Genomic DNA, 20,962 nt, shown 5'->3' on the forward strand with positions numbered 1-20,962 from the left:
CCAAAAAGGAATTACTGGATGTGTCTGCACCACAGGTTCCTGTTCTGTCTCTGTCAGCCACAGAATTTATTTTGAGAGATTGCTGTGATTCTTATCTGCAATCAATCTTGCGGGTAAAAAGGACGTAGTGTTATTTGAATCGATCAGAGTCAGACTCTACAGTATGATATACTGTACTCATATCAAAGCTTCTGCATCATAGCTTCATAATAAATGTGTAATTAATTCAGTTAGTTTACCAAACAATTCATTTTAATACTACAAGTAGAAGGCTACTCTTTCTCCCTCTTTCATATACTATGAATAGAATAGAATTCATTCTATTTTGATAAATGCTTATTGACGACAGACGATGGGAAGAAACACAGTTTTTTGTGTCTCCAGAGTGATGAATAGAGCCTGAATCTAAGCTGTCTGAGGTCTTTATCTAAATCTAAAGTGAAGACCAAGATTAAATAGTTAACATGCTTGGAAAGAGTTGGAGAAAAGATTTTTATTTTAATACATGTTCATGGTGTTTTCCAGGCTGTGAATAAAGTAGATAGCGCAGATTTTTGGTTTTAAAAGCCTGTAACTGTAGAGGAAAGGCAAGCATTCTGCAGATAAGGGCCTACAGAATTTTAGTGATCTACGATGGCATCATAACCCTGTTTGGAGTTCCAGTCCCTACTGGGATGGGTGCAGTTTTCATTCCTTGCCAAATATTAATAATGGCATGGGTTCAGTGTCCAGGTCCCCCTCAGATTTTCTTGGCATTTGCCCTATTACTGCCATCTGTTTGAGCCACGTAAAAGTAGCAGTAACAGTCTTGAAGTCAGGAAAAGGAAGAGTACCTAATAGAGGATATGTGTGCCTCCAGATTGGATTCAGAATTTATGAGCTGGGAGCCTTTCTGTCAGCTGCCAGCTTCATTGGACACTTTGATGCAGTCTTAAGGCCTCTTCTACCCTTCAAAACAATGCTATCCCCTTTTCTGGTGCTACAATGGTGTGCATCACTGAGATTACCTCTCTGGAGTTTCCCCACTTGGTGGGAATCTTATCAAGAGCTTGTATTGCTTATCGTGACTGACCCCCTGGTTGTTCAGGGAAGTGGGCTAAGATTCAGGTGGATTAGGAGACATCAGTTCACCACTGCTCCACGCCTCAGTAAAGAATCCAACTCCAACAAATTGCATAGTTATGGGAAACTAGGTTATTTACTAGAGTGGGATTTTGGAGTGTGGGTGGAGGGTATGGTTTATCATCAGGAAACCCAGAAGGCCAGGTTTCCCAGAATCTTTGTTTACTATTCATTCACAGGTTGTGGGCGTTGCTGGCTAGTCCCTTGAAAAGGTAACTGCTGTATGAGATTTTTTGAGCAGATAACCAGCCAAGAGGCCAGTCTTATTGCTTGAGAAAAGGTAATAGCCCAGGAGCAGATTGGTTTGAGAAAGAGAATGAGAGATAGAGAAATGGGAGGGAGTAGTGGGGGTAGGGTGGTTAATAGAGAATTGTTGGTGGACAGTCAAGAAAACGCTAGGAAGTTGAGAGAAATTATGAGGAGTCGGTAATGGGTGTGGTATTGGGGAGAAAAGGTGCAGGGAGAGGGTTTTACAAATTATCTTATTGGGCCAGAAGGGAACATTCCTGGCCCACAAGCCTCTCTGTAAAGGCACTGAACTGATGGATCCAACCTCCTTTCTACCTTTTACCTCTAGAGGTTCTGATGTCTGGAAAACACAGTTAATCTGTCTTAAAATAGAAATTCTGTTGTAACAGTGTCACGAACTTCCAGGAGTGGTTGGAATGGGGAGGACGGCAGAAGAATGATGGGGATGAGTGGGTGTGCTCGGAGATCCAAGGAGGGGTCAAACATCGCTGTGTGCTGGTTCAGTGGATGCAGAATGGGTCAAGGAAGGGGCCAGCCAGGTTGGGGGATTGGGGAGGGGAGGTACTGGTACATCCTGGTTGGGAAGTGGGTGAGGGAAGTTTTGTAGTCAAGCCAGGATGGGTTAGATCGGACAGAAGGACTCCATTTGAGTCGAGGATTTGCCAGGGCAGGGGTGGTCCAGTCGAGGTGGGATCCAGTTGAGTCAGGGATGAGACTCAGGCCTGCTGGTTGATAAAGGGAGTGAAGTCCCATGCGGGTGGGGGTTTGGTGGATGTGGGGGAATATATTGGAGAGGGTGGTTGGTTGGCGGGGACAGGTGGGGCAGTCCGTGTGGGAATTGGTCTGGATATTTAAGATAGTTACACAAAAGTTAGAAGAGGTTTCATTTCTTTTAACTTTTTCTGAATAATTTTTATTGTAATACTGGCAGAATCATCCAAAGTTAGCGATTTAAATCTCTTTGTCAGATGGTTCACAGTGCAATATAATTGTCCAAGGGAAGTTAGAGTTTCTGGACAGTTGCTATACAAAACATGCCTGGGGAGTTCTGAGAGAGATTCCCCAGTGCATCTTTGGGGTCCACCCCAAATCTGACACTTGGGAGTCCAGAAGTTCTGCCCCAATGTGTTAATTCAATATAAATGAATATAAAAAATAGGAACACACTTGAGCCTGCAATAAGAGTATGGCTGATCTTCTAACTCAGCTACATCTTTCTGCTTTACCCCATACCCCTTGATTTCCTTAGTATTTAAAGCCAGTATTTGATTTGAATATATTCTATGACCTAGCATCTAAAGCTTTTGGGTACAGAATTCCAAAGGTTCATAGCCTTTTGAATAAAGAAATTTCTCCTCATACTTTCAAATGTACTAAATGTACTCAGAATACAGAATACTTATTCTGAAACTGTCATCCTCGGTACCGGACTCCCCAGTCAGGGTAAATATCCTCCCAGAATCCACCTAGCAAGCCTCTTAAGAATCTCATATGTTCCAATTAGATAATCTCTCATTCATATAAACTCTAGTGAACGCAGAGCTAACCTAGTGCATGTCTCATCATTGAATGATCCCATCATCCCAGGAATCAATCTAGTGAACATACAATGCATTCTTTTGAAGGCAGTTTTTTAGGTAAGACCAAATCTGTACACAGTATGCCAGGTGTTGTCTTGCCAATATAGTTGCAGCAAATTTCTTTACTTTTATACATCCATTATAATAAAGGCGCACATACCATTTGCTTTCCTCATTGTTAACTTGCTTGTTAATTTTCTGTGATTTGTGTACAAGAGCACCCAGATCCTTATGCATAGCAGAATTTCCCAGTCTCACCCTGCCAATTCTAAAACCTCCTCTTCCATAGGTGTTAGGATGCAAGAAAGTGAATCCACCCCCAGTCTAGGCCCTCTCTTTTTATTCCTTCAGGAAAAATGTTTGGCATTCGACGACATCAGGCACAACATCTCAGCCAGTGGCAGCCTTGCTGTGCATGATGGAGGAACATGTGAATGCTCTCTCTGATGCCATTCTGGAGCAACCTTGCCACTTAACACTGATAGACAAGCACCCATTGACCAAGTTCCATCCATCCTTCTTACAAGATCTGCTGCAACCAGACCCCAATGCCACAATTGGGCGGGCAATCTTTTTCCACCCCCCTCACTCTCACATGTTGCTGCAACCCCTACGAGAAGCAAAGTGTAGAAAATAATGTCATTCACCCTTTTGTTTCATTGAAACCAAGTTAACAGGATGACTCCATTGCTGCTGATCTCTTCAGTGATCTTTGTCCAGTTTAGCTTGGTTAAATGGGGTGGTGTCCTCCTCCCCTCCCTCGGGAAGAAGACCTCCTGCCTTTCACAAGTGAGTGAACTGTAGGGCTGTCTGGGACCTTCTTTCTGTCATTCCTTCAGAATGCCAGCTTCAGTCGATAATAGGGCATTGAAACTCAGGATACTGAGTTTCATTACTCCAAACAGGGCAGGAGCTACTAACCGGGCAATCGCTATTAACAGGACAGCAGCTATATTCAGGGAAGGATGGCAGATCTTTACATATGGTGCCAGCACTTCCAGCAGTGTTGTACCCGCTGCTTTACAGCACACCTGCATTTTGGAACTGGTTACCTGTGCCCCATCATCATGTCCCCTCACCTGCCAGTAGTTAATTGTCTGAGCACCTGAGGATCTCATTGTCCAGCATGAGATTGCTCTCCATCAATTGAATTACTTGCAGCAGTGGCATGTCCTGTAGTCGAGAAAACTCCAGCCTTTGCCTCCAAACCCTTAGTCCAGACCTCTGGATGATTCTGAAAAAAAGTCATACAGACTCGTAATGTGAACTCTATTTTCTCCCTTCACAGATGCTGCTGGACCTGCTGAGTTTTTCCAGCAGGTTGTTTCAGATTCCAACATCCAGAGTATTTTGCTTTTATCCTCTGGATCATGAGTCCACTATGCTACCACACACCTGTACAGCAGGTAAAACTGTAAACACACAGAGGAATATTTGATAAATATATATGAAAGCTGATATGCTGAATGTTTTCAATTATTTAATAAATTGCTTCTTTTGATATGTTGTTTCCATCTGGCATTTCTTGTTCCCAGTATTTTTATTTTGCAGGATAATTTTTCCATTGCTACATTTGAGCATACCTAGGTCAAAGTTCATGTACAAATCTGTTCATACAACCTCATTGATTCGTAGCTCTGACAACTCTGATCAGTGGTTTCAAAAACCCAGGATCCTCCACTGTTTACGTGAATGAGGCAATTAAATGCGACCGTCTTTGCTGTACAAGTGGAATTGTCAAAGAGAGCACCTAATTAGTCCCTGGCTGAACTAAATGTCTGTAGTACAGAAGTGGTAACCACAAACAGATGATAATTAAATGAAATTATACAATCCATTGACCATGATGTATCACAAATTCAGATAAGCCTAAGTACAAGTTTGACAAATTAATGTTATGTTCTGCCCTACTTTCCGTTTGCTTCTCCCGTGGCTACTTCCGCCCTGATACATGTTGCCGGTTTCACCACTTTGTAATTGTGCCAATATTAATTAATAGCAGGACATTTTTCCGGATATGCCTGTGTAAGTATAAGAGGTGCCCAGTATAGCTCAGGTGGTTATTGTGTTGTTCAGAGTAACATTAATAGCACTGGTTTAATTCCTGGTCCAGCTGAGGTAGACTTGCGACCTACTACTCACCCTCCTCCCAGAGTGGAAGGCAATGGCAAAGCACCACTGACAAAGAAAGTGGCTTGGGATGAAGGATCAGCAGACAATCAGCCAAGCACTTGCCTTTGGACAGAGACACATTAATGAAAGAATGCATGAACACTGACAGCATGGCCAATGTGATACATTAAGTGTTTTGTGCACCACAGTTAAACGATTTTGAGTTTCCAGCATCCATCACCATTCTGGAAAGCTTTCCAGAAGCAACAGTGGATGTTGAATACCTAAGGAAATCAAGAGCTATTTCACGTGCCTGAGAAATGGAAGACATTGCGGTGCCAGTATTACTAGGAACCATCTGCCAGCGGAAAAATAAGTCTGACGTGGGTCAGTATTCATCAAGACAGACAGTGCAATGCCAATCTTGCCATTGATCCAGCAGGATTTCCACAAAAAGGCTCATCTTATTAAAAATAGTGATGGAAAATTGGTGGGCAGTGTGACCCTGAATTTGTAATGAGCACTACGAGTGGGCAAGTTTCCTGGTCAGAAGGCTGGACCTGTGTCATTGCACAGTAATTTTGATGAATATGAGTTTCACCCAAACACACATTTGATCAAAGGGTTTTGTTTTTTAATCTTTATAGGTCTGAAAAGTCAATTTTGTACAATTGTAATAGCTCATTTCAATGAGTTAAAGTGCACACTCATTTTTATATTTTTGCTTGATCACAAATTGAAAGAGTATTTGAAATATAAATAATAAGTAGCTATAAAATAAAGGAATCATAATGTTGCACATGTTTTCCATGAAACCAATGTACCATGTAAGAAAACAAAGTCCTTCTGAATTTTACCAAAATCTGAATGGTTCATTTCAAAATTACTGCTCAATATTGTGCCACAGAATATTCCATGTTTCATTGTCATGTACTTAATTTGTGGAACAAATAATCAGCACAGATTTATAATGTGTAAAACAATGTAACAGACTGACATAATGTAACTATATTGCTTCTAGCAAAAGTAATGAGGTTTCAGAAACCAAAACAAGTATTTTGTGTTAAATGACCATGTAATTAGTAACCTTACTGAAATTTCTACAGGATAGTTGGCAGCTGGGAACAAGCATGCTGAGTGTGGGTCATAATAATCAGTCAGTGAAAAAAAAATGTCTTTGATAGGCTATATGATTTACCGCTGAGCTATTTCACAGTTGGTTCCCTGGAAACATTGGACTGATGGATTCCAATTTCTTATTGCGAGTATTGCATGTTGAAATTAATGTAAGAATGATCTCTTATTTACCCTTAAGTTACTTAATGTAATATATGCTGAATATAAAATTTCCTCATAGTCAACTGCAGATTGGTGCTTAATAAACCTGCAGTAATTAAAGCACAGCCTTTGCAGTTAGCGTAAGCTTCATTTCACATGGAACAGAATGACAGCTGCTGTGTGGTGAAAACTGATTTCCAATTAAATTAAACTGGCATATCAAAATAGTATATATTGAATAAATAAAATAACAGCTATATTAAGGGATTATTTAATTCCTGTATTGTCCCCTTAGACCTTTGTTCATGGTTTCGAACCCTGCCTACTGTTTTATTAATACTCCTGTATAGTCAATATCTTGTTTTTCCTTTCTTCCATTTCAAATCACACCAAGTACCTTGACCTGATATTAGATAGCTAGAACATATCAACATTCATGTCCAAGATACAGCCTAATTTGGTGGGACAGGTCATTGCTTTGGCCCTTCTTAGGGTCTCGTCTTTGACACTGAAGGGCTTGCAGAAGTGTCCTTGAGGAGGCCTTTTGACTGCTAAGTAAGCGCAGCAATTGCATACAGTGCCAAAGGAGGCTTTTCAGCCCACCGAATCTCCAAAAGAGCATTTTATCCACCACAACATCCCTGTAATTTCACACACTTTACCATGGCTAATTTACCCAACTGCACATCTTTGGACACTAGGGGCAATTTAGCATGACCAATCCAAGTAACCGACACATCCCCTGAGGCCTCCTCCCATCCTTCCTCATCTACCTCTGTCTGCATACACTAATATTCTCTTCTCCCTCATATTCTTCTCAATGTACTCTTAAGTGCACAATTTCCTGGAGCAATTCCCTGTGGCAGTAGGTTCCATGTTCCATCACTCTCTGGATAAAGAGGTTTATGTTCAAGACCTTATTTGATTTTTTTTTCATGACTATTCTATATTTTTGGCATTTTTTTTGCTCTCCCTCGCAGGTGGAAATTTTTCTTTGGTTTTGTGTGTGTGTGTGTGTGGTGGGAATTTAGATGGGGGCTGATGGCAGAGCAGGAAGCTTCCTGGTCCCACAGAAGTGATTAAAGGTAAGACCAGGAGCAAAATCCGCGATTGAAATATTGTGTTCCCACCTGGTGACTTTACCTAAAGCAGGTGCGCAGCAGAAGAGGCTATGACCCACTCATTAGTAATTGTGGCTCCTTCAGCCAGTGAAATACTTAATGAGGGAGGGGATGGCTGGTGTTGCGGACACCACTGTGATCTTCACACTGCCAGAGCTGACTGTCACTGAGCGTGGAGCTCTCTGAAGGCAGCTTTCAAACGCCAGACCAGGGGTACCATGGGAGCAGGAAGCTCCTGTCCCAATAACATGGCTGTGGAGATTTCTGGCTGCGCATTTGGCTGCTGAAACTAATCCTGCAGAGTGGTTTCTCCTGCACTCCAATGGCTCTGTTTGCTTCATGCCACTTTATTTTTCTCATTTAAGTGTCCAAGTAGTCCCCCTCAGAAATCTGCCTGGTTTGGTCATTACCTGATGAGGAACTTATGAAGAAAGTTTGAAAAGTTTGGGCTGTACCAATAGTAGTTGAGAAGAATGACAGGTAATTTTGCTGAAACAATGAAGATTCTGAGAGAATTTGATCGGGTAGATACCTGGACACATGGGAACGATTTTCCACTTGTGGGAGAGACTGGAATCTGGGAACACATTCTACAAATAAGAGATATACCACTCAAGATGGAGTGAGCACGTTGTTAATAAGTGGAATTCTCATTTCCGGAGAGCAACAGAGGTTGGGTCATTGAATGTATTCGAGACAGAGTTAGACAAATTTTTGACAGACAAGGGAGTCAATAGGGGCCAGACAGGAAAATGGAGTTGAGACTACAAGCAAATCATCCATCATCTTAGCAAATGGTTGGGCAGGCTCAGAGGACTGAATGGCCTACTCCCGCTACTAAATCCTATATGTTCCTATGACAGTGGACACTGAGGCAGTTAATTAAAAGTCCAGCTCCTGGAAGATTACGCCAAGGGAGCACTGCAGCAAGTTGCGCAATTGGGATCCAGAAATAGTGTGAACAGTTGAAAATAATCTACCAGCAGAAGATTCTGTCCTGAATCTGCTCAATCAGAACCTTTCACAATTTTAAAGGCCTCTATTCCAGCTCCCTGCCAGACTTCACCTTTCAAGAGAAAAGAGGCACAAGCTGTTCATCCATTCCTGGTATGATCTTTGCAAATCTTCCTTCCATCCCTCCGATGTCTCTATATTCTTTTTATAATAAGGTGACTAGAACTGCACAAGGCTTCAATTGTTGATTTATGCAATCCATAGTAAAACGCTGAACAAAGATGGACCTTTGGTTGGAAAGATGATGTCGGAAATTGTAATCTGATCTTTACATGTATGTGGATTTCCCAAATTCCTTTGCGCCAATGGGGAAGTTACCTGAAGTTTAAGGAGATAAATAAATTTTAATTTTTGACAAAGGGTGGTGGAAAGACAATCTGGGCGATTTTTGAGTATTGAGGAAAAACGTTTTTGTTGCTATTTGACTAAAGATAAATTGAACATATTCTCAGTTTACAATGTTACTATTTGAATTTTGGATGATTTATGCATAATCCATTGTTTTAATTCCATGTAATTGCTTGCCAATAGTTTAGGAATTCATAACTTGCTGTAAAGGGATAAGGAATGGTAGATATTCATGAGTGAATTGATCTGCAGGTGGGGAGTGTCAATGGAGTTGGAACAGATAATAGGATTTTTCAACATCAGTAGCTAACTGGGGTTATGGAAAGGAAGCCAAAATTTAGGAGAAGAATAAAACATGAAATTTGTGCAGATCAGTGCTATTCGTGAACCAGGGGAAAGAAAGAGTGGTCAAGAACAATGATGAGGTAATGGAGGAATGCCCTTGACAATATGCATGAGTTAAGGTGGGGTAAAAACTGCTCATGCTAACTTTGGTGGTGAAAAGAAGACTCATGAGAAACATGAAAAGTATGCAAACATCCCACGGTCTGTTATAGGACAGTACATCAGTCGCTGTGAGTGATACATAGGAAAGTGTCACAGGCAGTAGACAGCAACAGGAGTGATTGTGAGAACTCTGTCAATGACTTGAATGAACATGGACAAATAGATCTGATTGAGATGCAGACTATGAAGGATGGAACTTATTGTTTCATACAGCTCTACATGGACTACTGGACCAAGTTCAACACCACCAGACAGCAGCTGAAGTTGCCCATGAGCTGTTTCACACATTTCTAGACCTCAGAGCCCCACGTATTCTTCAGTCAGACGACAGAAGTGAGTTCATAACACAATTCATCCACAGACTGACAATGCTGAATGTTGACCATTGAGCATCCCGACATCCCCAGAGTCAAGGCTGTGTGGAAAGCAGCATTAATGATCTGAAGCTGAAGTCAATGGCCTCGATAAGTGACAACAGCTGTGTTCAGTGGAGCTATGCTATCTGTTTTGCTCAGTGGGCAAATGAACAGCAGTTACCATGAAGCTATAAAAATGGCTCCCTACCAAGCACTTCCAGGAAAGAAACAACAGTGCAGAATCAGATCAAAGCTACCAGATGAATTTCTCAACAGCCATTGAGGAAGAAGAACTGGCATGACTTCTGGAAGGGAACATGGAAAATCCTAATTCCGAACAAGACTCTGGACCATCCTCCATGGAGAATTCTGAGCTGGCTTTAGTACCATCCACCATTGTGGAAGATTCTGAGCAAGCCTCAAAACCATCCAACATAGATGACCCTGAGTTTGCTTCTGGATTACCCAACATGGACAATCATGATCCAGTCCTAGATCGTTCAACATGGATGATCCTCAGACACCCCCAGGACATAGAGTTGTGACTCTGTGACTCATCCTCCATGTCTGACCCTGAGCAGGCTTCTGGATCATGCACTACAGATAACCCTAAATCTGATAAATATCACCCACTGCAGATAATCCTAAATCTGATGAAGACATGCAAGGAAGGTGGTTCACCAGGGCTGTACACAGCGAGCGAAGGGGATGATGGCACAAGATCAGTTTGAACTGTTGCCGTTGGACAATACGTGACTGTCCCAGGATCAGCATTTAACTTGCAGCAAAGGTGATCTACCGAGTGTTCTAGGTAAGGCTCTGGCAGCAGATGGGACTGGCTGCACCAATGGAACAGCCTAGGGGATTGTAAAAGGCAGACTTGCCAAGAATCAGCTTGAATTTGTGCAGTATGGTGGATTGAGTGCAAAAGACATTCTATCAGAACAACTCAGCCATTGTGGGATTGTACATGCTGGAAGTGTTTGTAGTGGGCAAGGCATCCAGTGATGTCACTGTAGGAGGAACTGCTTGTTAAGACCATGTTTCTGCCTGAAAGCAGGTCCACCGCTGCAGCAGTGCCTGTCACAGCCACAAATCCTGTGACAACATTGACTAGTGCTGGCAAGTTAAATATATATGAATTGTATTCAATAAATATTGATGTATAAGTTATATGAATGGTTTGAGAGTGATCCTGGATGAAATAGAATGAAACATTAAGAATTTGGAATGTTTGGATGTCACAATTAATCTGAAATGTACATTGAATAAAGGCATATTATGCATGTATGAATATTTTCTTTGCTTTTGCTGTATTGTAATCATTAATGAATGCAAGCTATATCTGAATAGTTGATGTATTATATAGGTGAAACATAGGAGAACCATTAACAGAATTAAGTAGATTAGAAATTTCTGAATTAAATTTTATTTTCCAAGTTTTCCAATGCCCATTTCATGAAGTGGGTGGTCAAACTGTTCCATGAATTGTGCATGGAAACTGCCCATTTCAAGAAATGGGCAATGTGACTGGCCATTTCATGAAATGGGCAGTTTCACAAATGTGTTGTAACATATACATGCTGGTCTTTCAATAAGATCACATGGAGCCCAGAAAGGGTGTTGATATACCAATCCAAGTGTGCAGTTGTGGTTGGACAAGTGTATTTCATGAATGTGTGGAATGACATGTAGAAACGCTCTGAAGAATGGGTCTCAAACTTGCTTAGTTACTGGACAACAGCACAACGTAGTTAAGGTGGCTAGTATCTATTTTATGTTTCTATGGTTCTATTGTAAGAAATAATTTTTCAGTTTTCAAGGAATTGACATACTTTCTGGAGAAATGAGTTAACAATAATTGGTTAGAGGGAATAATATAAAATGAACTTGTCTAAATTGATTGGAGAGTTAGGGAATATTCACAAGATAGATTCAAGGGAATAACTGGAAACTTTTAGATATAATTTGGGTTTTAGAACAGATTAGAATGAGATTGTGAAGAGTTATAGAAGGAATATTATCATTAATGGTAAAACACAGGTACCTAAAGATTTGTTCACTTATTCACTATAAATGTTTGTATAATTAAGTGTTTAGCACGGGTGTATCTGGTATAACATGTCTGGAAAACAATTGTCACATTGGAAAAGCAGTTTTAAAATTTATTATTCACAAGTAAGGCTTACATTAACACTGCAATTAAGCTATTGTGAAATTCTCCTAGTCACCACAGTCCGGCGCCTATTCGGGTCACTGCACCTAACCAGCACGTCTTTTAGACTGTGGGAGGAAACTGGACTACCCAGAGGAAACCCACGCAGACACAGGGAAAATGTGCAAACTCCAGACAGTGACTCAAGCTGGCAATCGAAACTGTGTCCCTAGTGCAGTGAGGCAGCAGTGCTAACCACTGTGCCACCTTTCACAAAAGAATTCTTCATTTTTAGTAAGGAGCTTGGAGTCCAAGATTTTTACATGCTAGTTTCCAAACTAAATTCTTGGTTAATCTGATTGACAAATAGCAAAGTTTTGGTACTGTCCCAGTTTGACTAATATGAAGGCTAACATAATGTTTCAGCTCTCATGTAAAGGATTGAATATTGCTGACCAACTTTCAATAGAACCAGATTAAGTATAGATTGTCAGTGTTAGTGCACATTCTTCCTCAAGGTGGGGACTGTGAGATTTTGATAATTCTACTAATTTTCAGGAACTGTTGTTGGTTTGTAACATTTTTGAATTTGATTGTTAACCACATTTTTTAATTAAATAGTTTAGTTTGAATTTCTGTTACTGAGATAATAGACAGTCAAAATAGTGGGGATACTCTACAGGAAAGCTTTTGTTTGTGAGCAACTACACTTAATTGTTGTATGACTATTTCCTCAAAGTCTTGAATTTGAGCAGCTGTATGTTGTCTTATTTGCTCACAATCCAACTTTTTAAAATCAACTTTGAAGCACTAGCTTAAAGTAGGTTGAACTTTGGATGACTTTATCTTTAAACAAAACCTATACATTGACTTAATTTATTAACTATATTTGTTTGGAAGGACACCTTTTTGTTTTAACATTAGTTAGTGGTTTTAGTATTTGTGGGAATGAGCTATAATATGTTCATGTGAATACTTATGAGAGGTGTATTGTTCACAAGAGGATGAATTTGTGGCTGTTCTGCATCTAACAAAAGTGTATCATTAGTTTTCAATGGAATGTAAACTCTGAGAAATTAAGAGAGCAATGAATGAACATTTGTCTTTAGTGTGAATGATTCTAGTTACAGAGGTAGGGTGATAAAAACTGAATTGTACCTGTGGTCAATGGAAGAGATGAAATTGGGCTCTTTCCAAATAATTGAGGAGGAATAATGAGAAGTTTGGATAAAAGTTGAGAAAATTGTAATCTCTGTTGGCACAGTGTTTCTGGGGTACGATTCTTCTGGACACAGTTCAACATCACTTCAAAGATCGGGAAGAGAGAGACATCACCATGTTGGCAATGCTGAAGGACTCCTAGTATCTTGAGGGATGAGGGATATCAATGTTGCCTTCACTGCTTTGTGCTAAGTATATGTAAAATCCTGCTTAATAAATTTCACTTGATTTATAAATACTAGTTATTCATATCTTGTTAAGTCAAGCACCAGGATCCTAGTGTTAGAATTAAAAATTTGGAACTTAGAAATCTTAATTAGAAGGATTATACACCTAAAAGCTCTAAAATCTTAAACCCTTGTGTCTGGTCATCAGCTTCCTCATTATCCTCCCTCACCATCCTTCCCACCTGTTTAAATTCAATACTCTTTATTCAGAAACGTCATCCTTTCAATTGAAAAAAATGGTTAATTCCTTCCTGAATTTGCTGTGTTTGTTAAAAGGAACAGCTTTTTTGAACAAAGTAACTTACTTTGGTTTCCTAGCCATTTGCATTATAAAAAATCATATCTCATTCTTTATATTGTTTTGTTTATATTAATTGGAAAAACTCAAATGATCTAATAATAGTTTTAATCAGCGTTTTAGTTCTTAGAAACATTTAAGAGAGAGATTGTGGCTCACAGCCCAGTGATGCCTAATTTTACTGACAACCATGAAGAAATTGGGGAAATTGTAGACATAAAGACGTGTAGTCAGCTTTCTTACTGAGTCTCTTCAGCTGAAGGTAATTGTCCCAGGAATCCCATACGGGCCAGTCCTTGATCTCTTAAGTTACACAAATTTCCAAGGAAAAGTATCAAAACATTTTAAGCAACAAATGTCTGCTATATAGTCTGATATAAATCACTAATTAGCTATAGTGACACCATTTTAGCCACCCCTACTAATTTTAGTGGAAAATGTTCTACACAAAATACAGGTAAATACACTTTGCTTGCCTATGTACTTGCTGGTTTTCTTTTTCCAAAAGAAATTTTGAAATGAACTTACCAGACACGTCGCAGTTTCAAAGATTTTGGCAAGCAGGCACAAACTGTAAGTTGATTTCATCAGAGTGACTGCCATTGGAGTGGCATGGTGGAACAGTGGTTAACACTGTTGCCTCATATTGCTAGGGATCCAGATTCAATTGAAGCCTCGGGTGTCTGTGTGGGTTTCCTGCAGATGCTCCAGTTTCTTTTCTCAGTCCAAAGATGTGCGGGTTAGGTTGATTGGCCATTGCAAATTCCCCTTAGTGTCTGGGGATTAGCAGCGTAAATATATAGGGATACAGGGATAGGACCTGGGTGGGATTATAAAATCAAAATATATAGTAGAATTAAGCCATTTGGTCCATCGAGTCTGCTTCACCATTCAATCTTGGTTGATGTTTCTCAACCTCATTCTCTTGCCTTTTCCTTGTAACCTTTGATTCCCTTACTAATCAAGAACCTATCTATCTCTGTCTTAAATACATTGTGATCTGACTTCCACAATCTTTTGTGGCACTGAATTCCAGAGATCTAAACAGTCATCACAGAATCATAGAATCTACAATGCAGGAGGAGAATATTTGGCCCATCGAGCCATGCTGATAACAATCCCACCCAGGTCCTGCCCTATTCCTGTAACCCCACATATTTACTATCCTAATTCCCCCTGACATTCAGGAACAATTTATCATGGCCAATCAACCTAACTTTGCTCTGAGGCTGTTCCTCAGATCCTAGTCTCAGGATTGTTGTCAGTGCACGTTTGATGGGCCGAATGGCCTCCTTCTGCACTGTAAGCATTCTATGTAAAAATATTGACGCACAAAACAGGATGGCCCAGGCCTACCCATATTCTCTATCCCCTGACCGCTCTGATCTCCTCCTGAACTTTCCAGTCTCCTCCCAACTTAAAGAACAAAGAGAAGTGCAGCACTGCAACAGGCCCTTCGGCCCTCCAAGTCTATGCCAATCATGATGCTCCAACTAAACAAAAAAAAACCTTCTGCCCTTACTCGGACCGTATCCCTCTATTCCTTCCCCTATTCATGTACCCATTCAGATGCCTCACAAATGTTGCTAATGTACCTGCTTCCACCCTCTCCCTGGCAGCACGTTCCAGGCACCCACCACTCTGCATGAAAAAATTTCCCCGTACATCTCCCTTAAACTTTCCCCCTCTCACCTTGAACCTGTGGCCCCTTGTAATTGAGACTTCCACCCTCGGAAAAAACCTCTGATTATCTAGTTTGTCTATGCCTCTCATAATTTTGTAGGCCCCTATCAGGTCTGCCCTCAGCCTCCGTCTTTCCAGTGGAAACAATCCTCGTTTATTCAACCTCTCCTGCTGATTGGTGAGTTCTCACCTATAATGATGTGATTTGTTGCCATTTAATGAAAATAATGTTGAATCAGTTTGGTGCAAGTGTGACCAAGGCAAGGAATGGTAGAGTGGGGCAGAAGAGGGGCAAAGTGCAGCAGAATCGAAAGTTAGTGAAGGATCATTGGCCTTAGAAGAAGGTGGAGAAGTGTCCATTTATTGCAAATCACATGGGGAGCCAAGACCTGGAACAATGTAAAGGTCACGGTTTGGGGAAATAAATCAGTCACAGGTCAGAGAAGACAGAGCATTGAGAAATAGGAGAGGGAGTGATGGGGAACGAAAGAGACTTGGGGAAGCGATACCAGGAACATCTTTGTTACGATCTTTCTCTAATTCCTGTGCCTCAAAAGAAAAGATGAGGCAAGCTGAAATACTAAGCAAACATATAATAATAAAGGCCCCTGATTCAGAGAAAATATGAATCATATGATCATGTAATTTACAACTATGCCTCCAAAAATGCCAAATAATAAAGTTGACATGTCATATGCAATAAAAATTAATGTCCTTGATGAAACATTGTATATTAATTAACATAAAACAGCCTCGAGCTCACCCAAGTAATACAACAGAACATCTGCTCTGTATAGGTAAGGCAAAATATTGCAAATGCTAGAAACCCTGGAATATCAACAAAAAAATGCTGGGAATACTCAATAGGTCAAGCAGAAAGCTGAAATGTTAACTCTGTTATTCTGAAAATCCCATATAAAATGTTCAGCTGATTGAGCCCAGACAAGTGCCAGCACATTTAAATTTAAAATGAATGTTTTTCATGTAGTTTTCACTCTGGCATATGGATACAATATTACTCAGCTGATCAGCATCTAATGAGGTTTCTTTCCTTCCAGGCAGCTGATCATAAAAATGCACTAAATCATTATCACATCAAATGACCCATTCCCTCAATTATTTTTCTTCAGTTAATGAGAGGTCAAATCTTTGACACTAATTCTTACCAATGATGGAGCAAGCTTCTTCGTGATTACAAAAACAAGCTCCCTGGAACTAAATTTTCTTCTTTGATAATATCACTGAAAAACAAACTTATCTTCAAAGCCAAATAGGAAAAAAAATGCTTCTGGAAAAGTGAATAATTGTTTCTTGCCTTTCTTTTCCAGATCTTTCTGTTGACAGTATGCAGCACGCTCTCCACCAGTCTGTCTTCATGTCCGCCATGTCTGCGCATCCAGTTCGTGATCTCCCACTTTGTTGGGAGCAGCACTGCAAACTGCTGCCTGGAGTCGTGAACTTCCAAGCTAGCAAGGTGTCCAAATGGAATATTGATGAGGTACAAAGCACTGGCAGAAATTGGGGTTTACTGAGGAAGATGATAGGAAAAATTATAGATTTCTCCCTCAACATCCAGAAGAATATATTGGCACATATGCAGTATCACTTGAGCTTCTATTTAGAAATAATATTTAAGCCTGTTAAATATTCAAGAATACATGATATGATATAATATATTGTACCTTGTTCAATGTTTAGGCCTTAAAAGTTCATGTGACGGAAGAAATTTGCATGGTGCCAGGATACATCAGCCAGGCTGCTGGGCGTTTCCACCACTGACCCTACTTGAATTCATAGTGAGATTTCTTATTAGGAGGCCTTTAGTAATTTATGACACACAGAATCCCTATAGTGCAAAAGGAGGTCATTCAGTCCATCGGATCTGCACCAACTCTCTTCACAGAGTATCTTACCTAGGCCCTCTTCCCTGTCCTATTCCTGTAACCCCGCACATTTACCATGGTTAATCCATCTAATCTACACATCTTGGGACACTAAGGGGCAATTTAGAATGGCCAATCCATCTAACCTGCACATCTTTGGACTGTGGGAGTAAAACAGAGGAATCTACGTAGACATGGGGAGAATGTGCAAACTCCACACAGTCACTCAAGGCCGGATCTGAGCTGCCCTCACGCAAAGTGGCTAAAAAGCTTAATGGAACTAAACTGATCAAAGGTTCCCATTCCATTGAAAAAAAATTAACGTCACCTTCGCTACTTTTACTAAAATACTTTTGGATCCTCATTATCTTGAGGGATGCAGGCTCCAATCCTGACCTTCTATTGGTCAGATCTCCTCATTCCAACTTTATATCAAGTCCCACTTGAGAACAGGATCACAGAATTCCTGATGTAAGGATGTATGGAGGGAGGTAAGGGAGGATGGCCAAAACGATGTTGAAACATTGGCACAAGGTCATGGCTCATGGTTTCCAAGTTGTAACTTAGCATGTGCCTACTCCAGCAAATTCCTGGACCAAGAGTCTACTAGAACGGCCGTGGATTTTCAGACCCATAAACTATTGGTGGTTAGTGCTTCCCCAGAACAACAATAAAACTTTTTAATGATGATGCAACAGATGCTAGGCATGACTGCAAAATATAATAGTATGGTGTTGTTTTATGTTAGTGTACATTCTAGAAACATTTGGAGTAATGCTGACTCTCCTGATTTTCAATTACAATGAAGGTAATAGAAATGAAAATTTCCTAAGGACTAAAAAGAATTAACATGATTGCACTTCGAGCTATCAAACATTGGTATAGGAAAGCAATTTATGCAGTTGCATACAAACTTATTTTTAGGGATGGGGAACTCAATTGGGTGGATTGGAGTATTGCCTGTTTTCTATAAGATTGGTGCCTCAGATGAAGATGGGATTGGACAGAGTGGTTGAGATACGTTTTGTATGTTTAAGTATCAGCTTGACTCAATGGTAGCATCCTGACTTAAGTCAAAATTTTGCAGGTTCAAGCCCTACTTGAGGATATAATTTAGACTGACGCTTCAGTGCAGCACTGAGGTTAACTTTTGGAGGAGAGATTGAACTGAATCACCTATTTTACAGTTCAGGGGATATAAAAATCCTATGGCACAATTTACGAAGAAAAGGGTCTTGTCCAGTGCCAGCACCAATGACAGTTAATGTGATTACTAATGTAATTACTAGTTGAGGGACTTAGTGTGCTCCAGTTGATAACAATGTTTGCCTACACAACAGCGACTACTTTTCAAAAGGCAATTCATTGGCTGCAAAGTATTTTGGGCTGCCCGAGAAAATGAATGTGAGTGCTATCTTGCAACTTCAGCTTATGAGCTTATGTCACTTACTTTCAAATCAACAGGATAAATTGTTCATTCCTGCCTATCATGGTGGGCGAGACAGAAGATTTGGCAAACCACTTACAGGTCTGTTGACCTCAGGCAGGAATTTTCAGTCTCGGGACGGATGCAACCGGAAAATCTTGCCCAACATATTTTAGTAATTTGAGTCTGCTGCTAATGCTGAAGGATAGATTTCAATGGTCCAAGTGATAAAAGAACCAAAACTGAATTCTCTGGACATGAAGCAACATAACCATTGTCAAACATGCCAGAAGAACAATAAAATTCTCTTACTGGCAGAAACCCATGTACCATGGAAATACACTCTTCAAACTGACAGATAAATTAATGAGAAATGATGACATGAGAAAACAAAAATGACATTACAATCCTCACTCATTGCTCGTGATTGATCCAAAAAGTACCCATGCTTCAGACAATATACATTTTTCTCATTGTGATAAATACAGTGCTGATATAATTTGAATTAGTATTTAGACTTAATTTGAAAAAACAGTGACAAGTAGCTCTCACTTCACAGTTTAGGTTGTGTAATATGTCCCAGACATTTGCCCAAAAATACTTATATAATAAAGCATAATCCCACAAATGGTACATTACGAAGGATCCTTCCCTCAAAGTGAGGTCTGTGTTTACAATGCTGACATTTACGTCACACATTATTACAATGGACAGAATTTACATAGTGGCTGTGGCAGTCTGCCACAATGTGGCCAGGAAGCCCAGAGTTGAGTCAGTCCATTAGTTGGCTCGGGTGAGAATTCTACCCCATTTGGGAAGAAGAACTACTGGCCAAATGGGTCTCTTAAGGCTCACAATTGGTCCAAGCCAGGATGAGTTATCCAACCCCTTCCCAGTTGCTGTTAAAGTACTAGCACCAGTTGGTATGCAACAGCATGGCATCATTACCACCTTATCCCCCCAAGACAACCATCTCCCACTACCTGCTAGCCTATTTCCGGGGTGGGTGTGAGAGGCGTAAAACTCCAGCAATGTATTTCAGTTGTGGTTGGTGCAACAGTAATCATATACTTAATTTAGACTGAGCACCTCTGTGCATTATTGAGAGAGGGCAGCATTGTTACAGCTATCTTTCAGTTGAGATATTGAACTAAATTTTGATTTACTGTTGCAAGTAAATATAACACTATCAGCCATTGGCCAGAACCTGAACTGGACTAGCCATATAAAAACCCACATGCTATGTAGAAAAAGGCAATTGAGGATCCAGTATATATTTATTGTTCTAAATAGACGCCTCTTGACTAATGGCTGGTGAACAGGAGTGGGGATTGAGATATCTGGCAAGACAGGTGAAAAAGGGCCAACTATTGTCACTTGACCCTGCTTACATGTTTCAAGCAGGGGATCACGACTAAGATTCATGTCTGCCTGAAAATTACACCACAAATAACAGCATTGTTAAGTAAGTGAGAACATAATGACTTTATTTTCAAACTGCTACTACCCCATCCCATTTTTGAGTGTGGATCAGGCAGTGTCTGGATATGCACCTCAAGTACCATAACCTGTAGGGCTATGGACCAAATGCCGGAAAGTGGGATTAGGCTAGGTGGCTGCTGTAAATGTTCATTGATTCTAAATTAGCAGCATCTACAAACCTATGTTGAAATTGAAAGCTTCCAAAACATTTTTTTAAAGACTGGTATGCAACCATCTTATGCTTAATACAAAGATTTGTAGCTAAATCTAAATATGGACTGTTTAAATATGCTAACATCTCAACAAAAATATCATTACTCTGTAATCCAAAATGGCAACATGTCAACATATTGATGAAATATAGGTCTTCTTAGGATCCAATAAGCATTTAAATAAGTAATATGCAACTTGCATAATTGTGGGAATTTGAAATTGAGTGAGCACATGAGTTTGAGTGTGGGTGAAATGTGAAATCCAAGAACAGCAAGCTGAAAAGCCATCTTCAACACAACAACGTCCAAATTTAACTCAGTAGGAGTCTGCATGTGCAGAACTCCATGGGAGAGGCAGGTTGTCAGTTTCAGTAAGTTATCACTCACTCAAAGCAAAATTAACGTGGGTCATCCAATTTAATCTTTAGGTCAGTGGGTTTCCCAGACTTCCTGGAACTTGCAGATGAAAGTGAGATGAGAAGACAGGAGCAATTGAGTGGGGCTAAAGCCATGACAGAGAAATATGTCAATAAGCACTCAGTACAATTGCTTTCTTACCTAATTGTGTGGAAGGATTTGTTTACAGTACTTGTGTTAAAAAGGCACGTTGGAAGTTCAGAGGCCTGATCTCTTCAGTTTGCACTTTGTTAATCTAAGAATGTGTACCAGCTGACTCAAGAACAGCTTC

The 20,962-nt window shown here is 40.2% G+C and overlaps 1 protein-coding gene across 1 annotated transcript in view; it reads left to right on the top strand.

Moving 5' to 3' along the window:
* Positions 1-20,962, top strand: part of LOC145346986 (lethal(3)malignant brain tumor-like protein 4) — a 329,699-nt gene that overhangs the window by 281,782 nt on the left and 26,955 nt on the right. Inside the window, exon 22 of the mRNA XM_080194871.1 lies at positions 16,600-16,769. Within this exon, the coding sequence (XP_080050997.1) occupies positions 16,600-16,769 (170 nt within the window). The remainder of the gene's footprint in view (positions 1-16,599; positions 16,770-20,962) is intronic.

Source organism: Carcharhinus amblyrhynchos, chromosome 8, assembly GCF_965287045.1.
Source record: "Carcharhinus amblyrhynchos chromosome 8, sCarAmb.v2.hapA, whole genome shotgun sequence".
Classification (NCBI taxonomy): domain Eukaryota; kingdom Metazoa; phylum Chordata; class Chondrichthyes; order Carcharhiniformes; family Carcharhinidae; genus Carcharhinus; species Carcharhinus amblyrhynchos.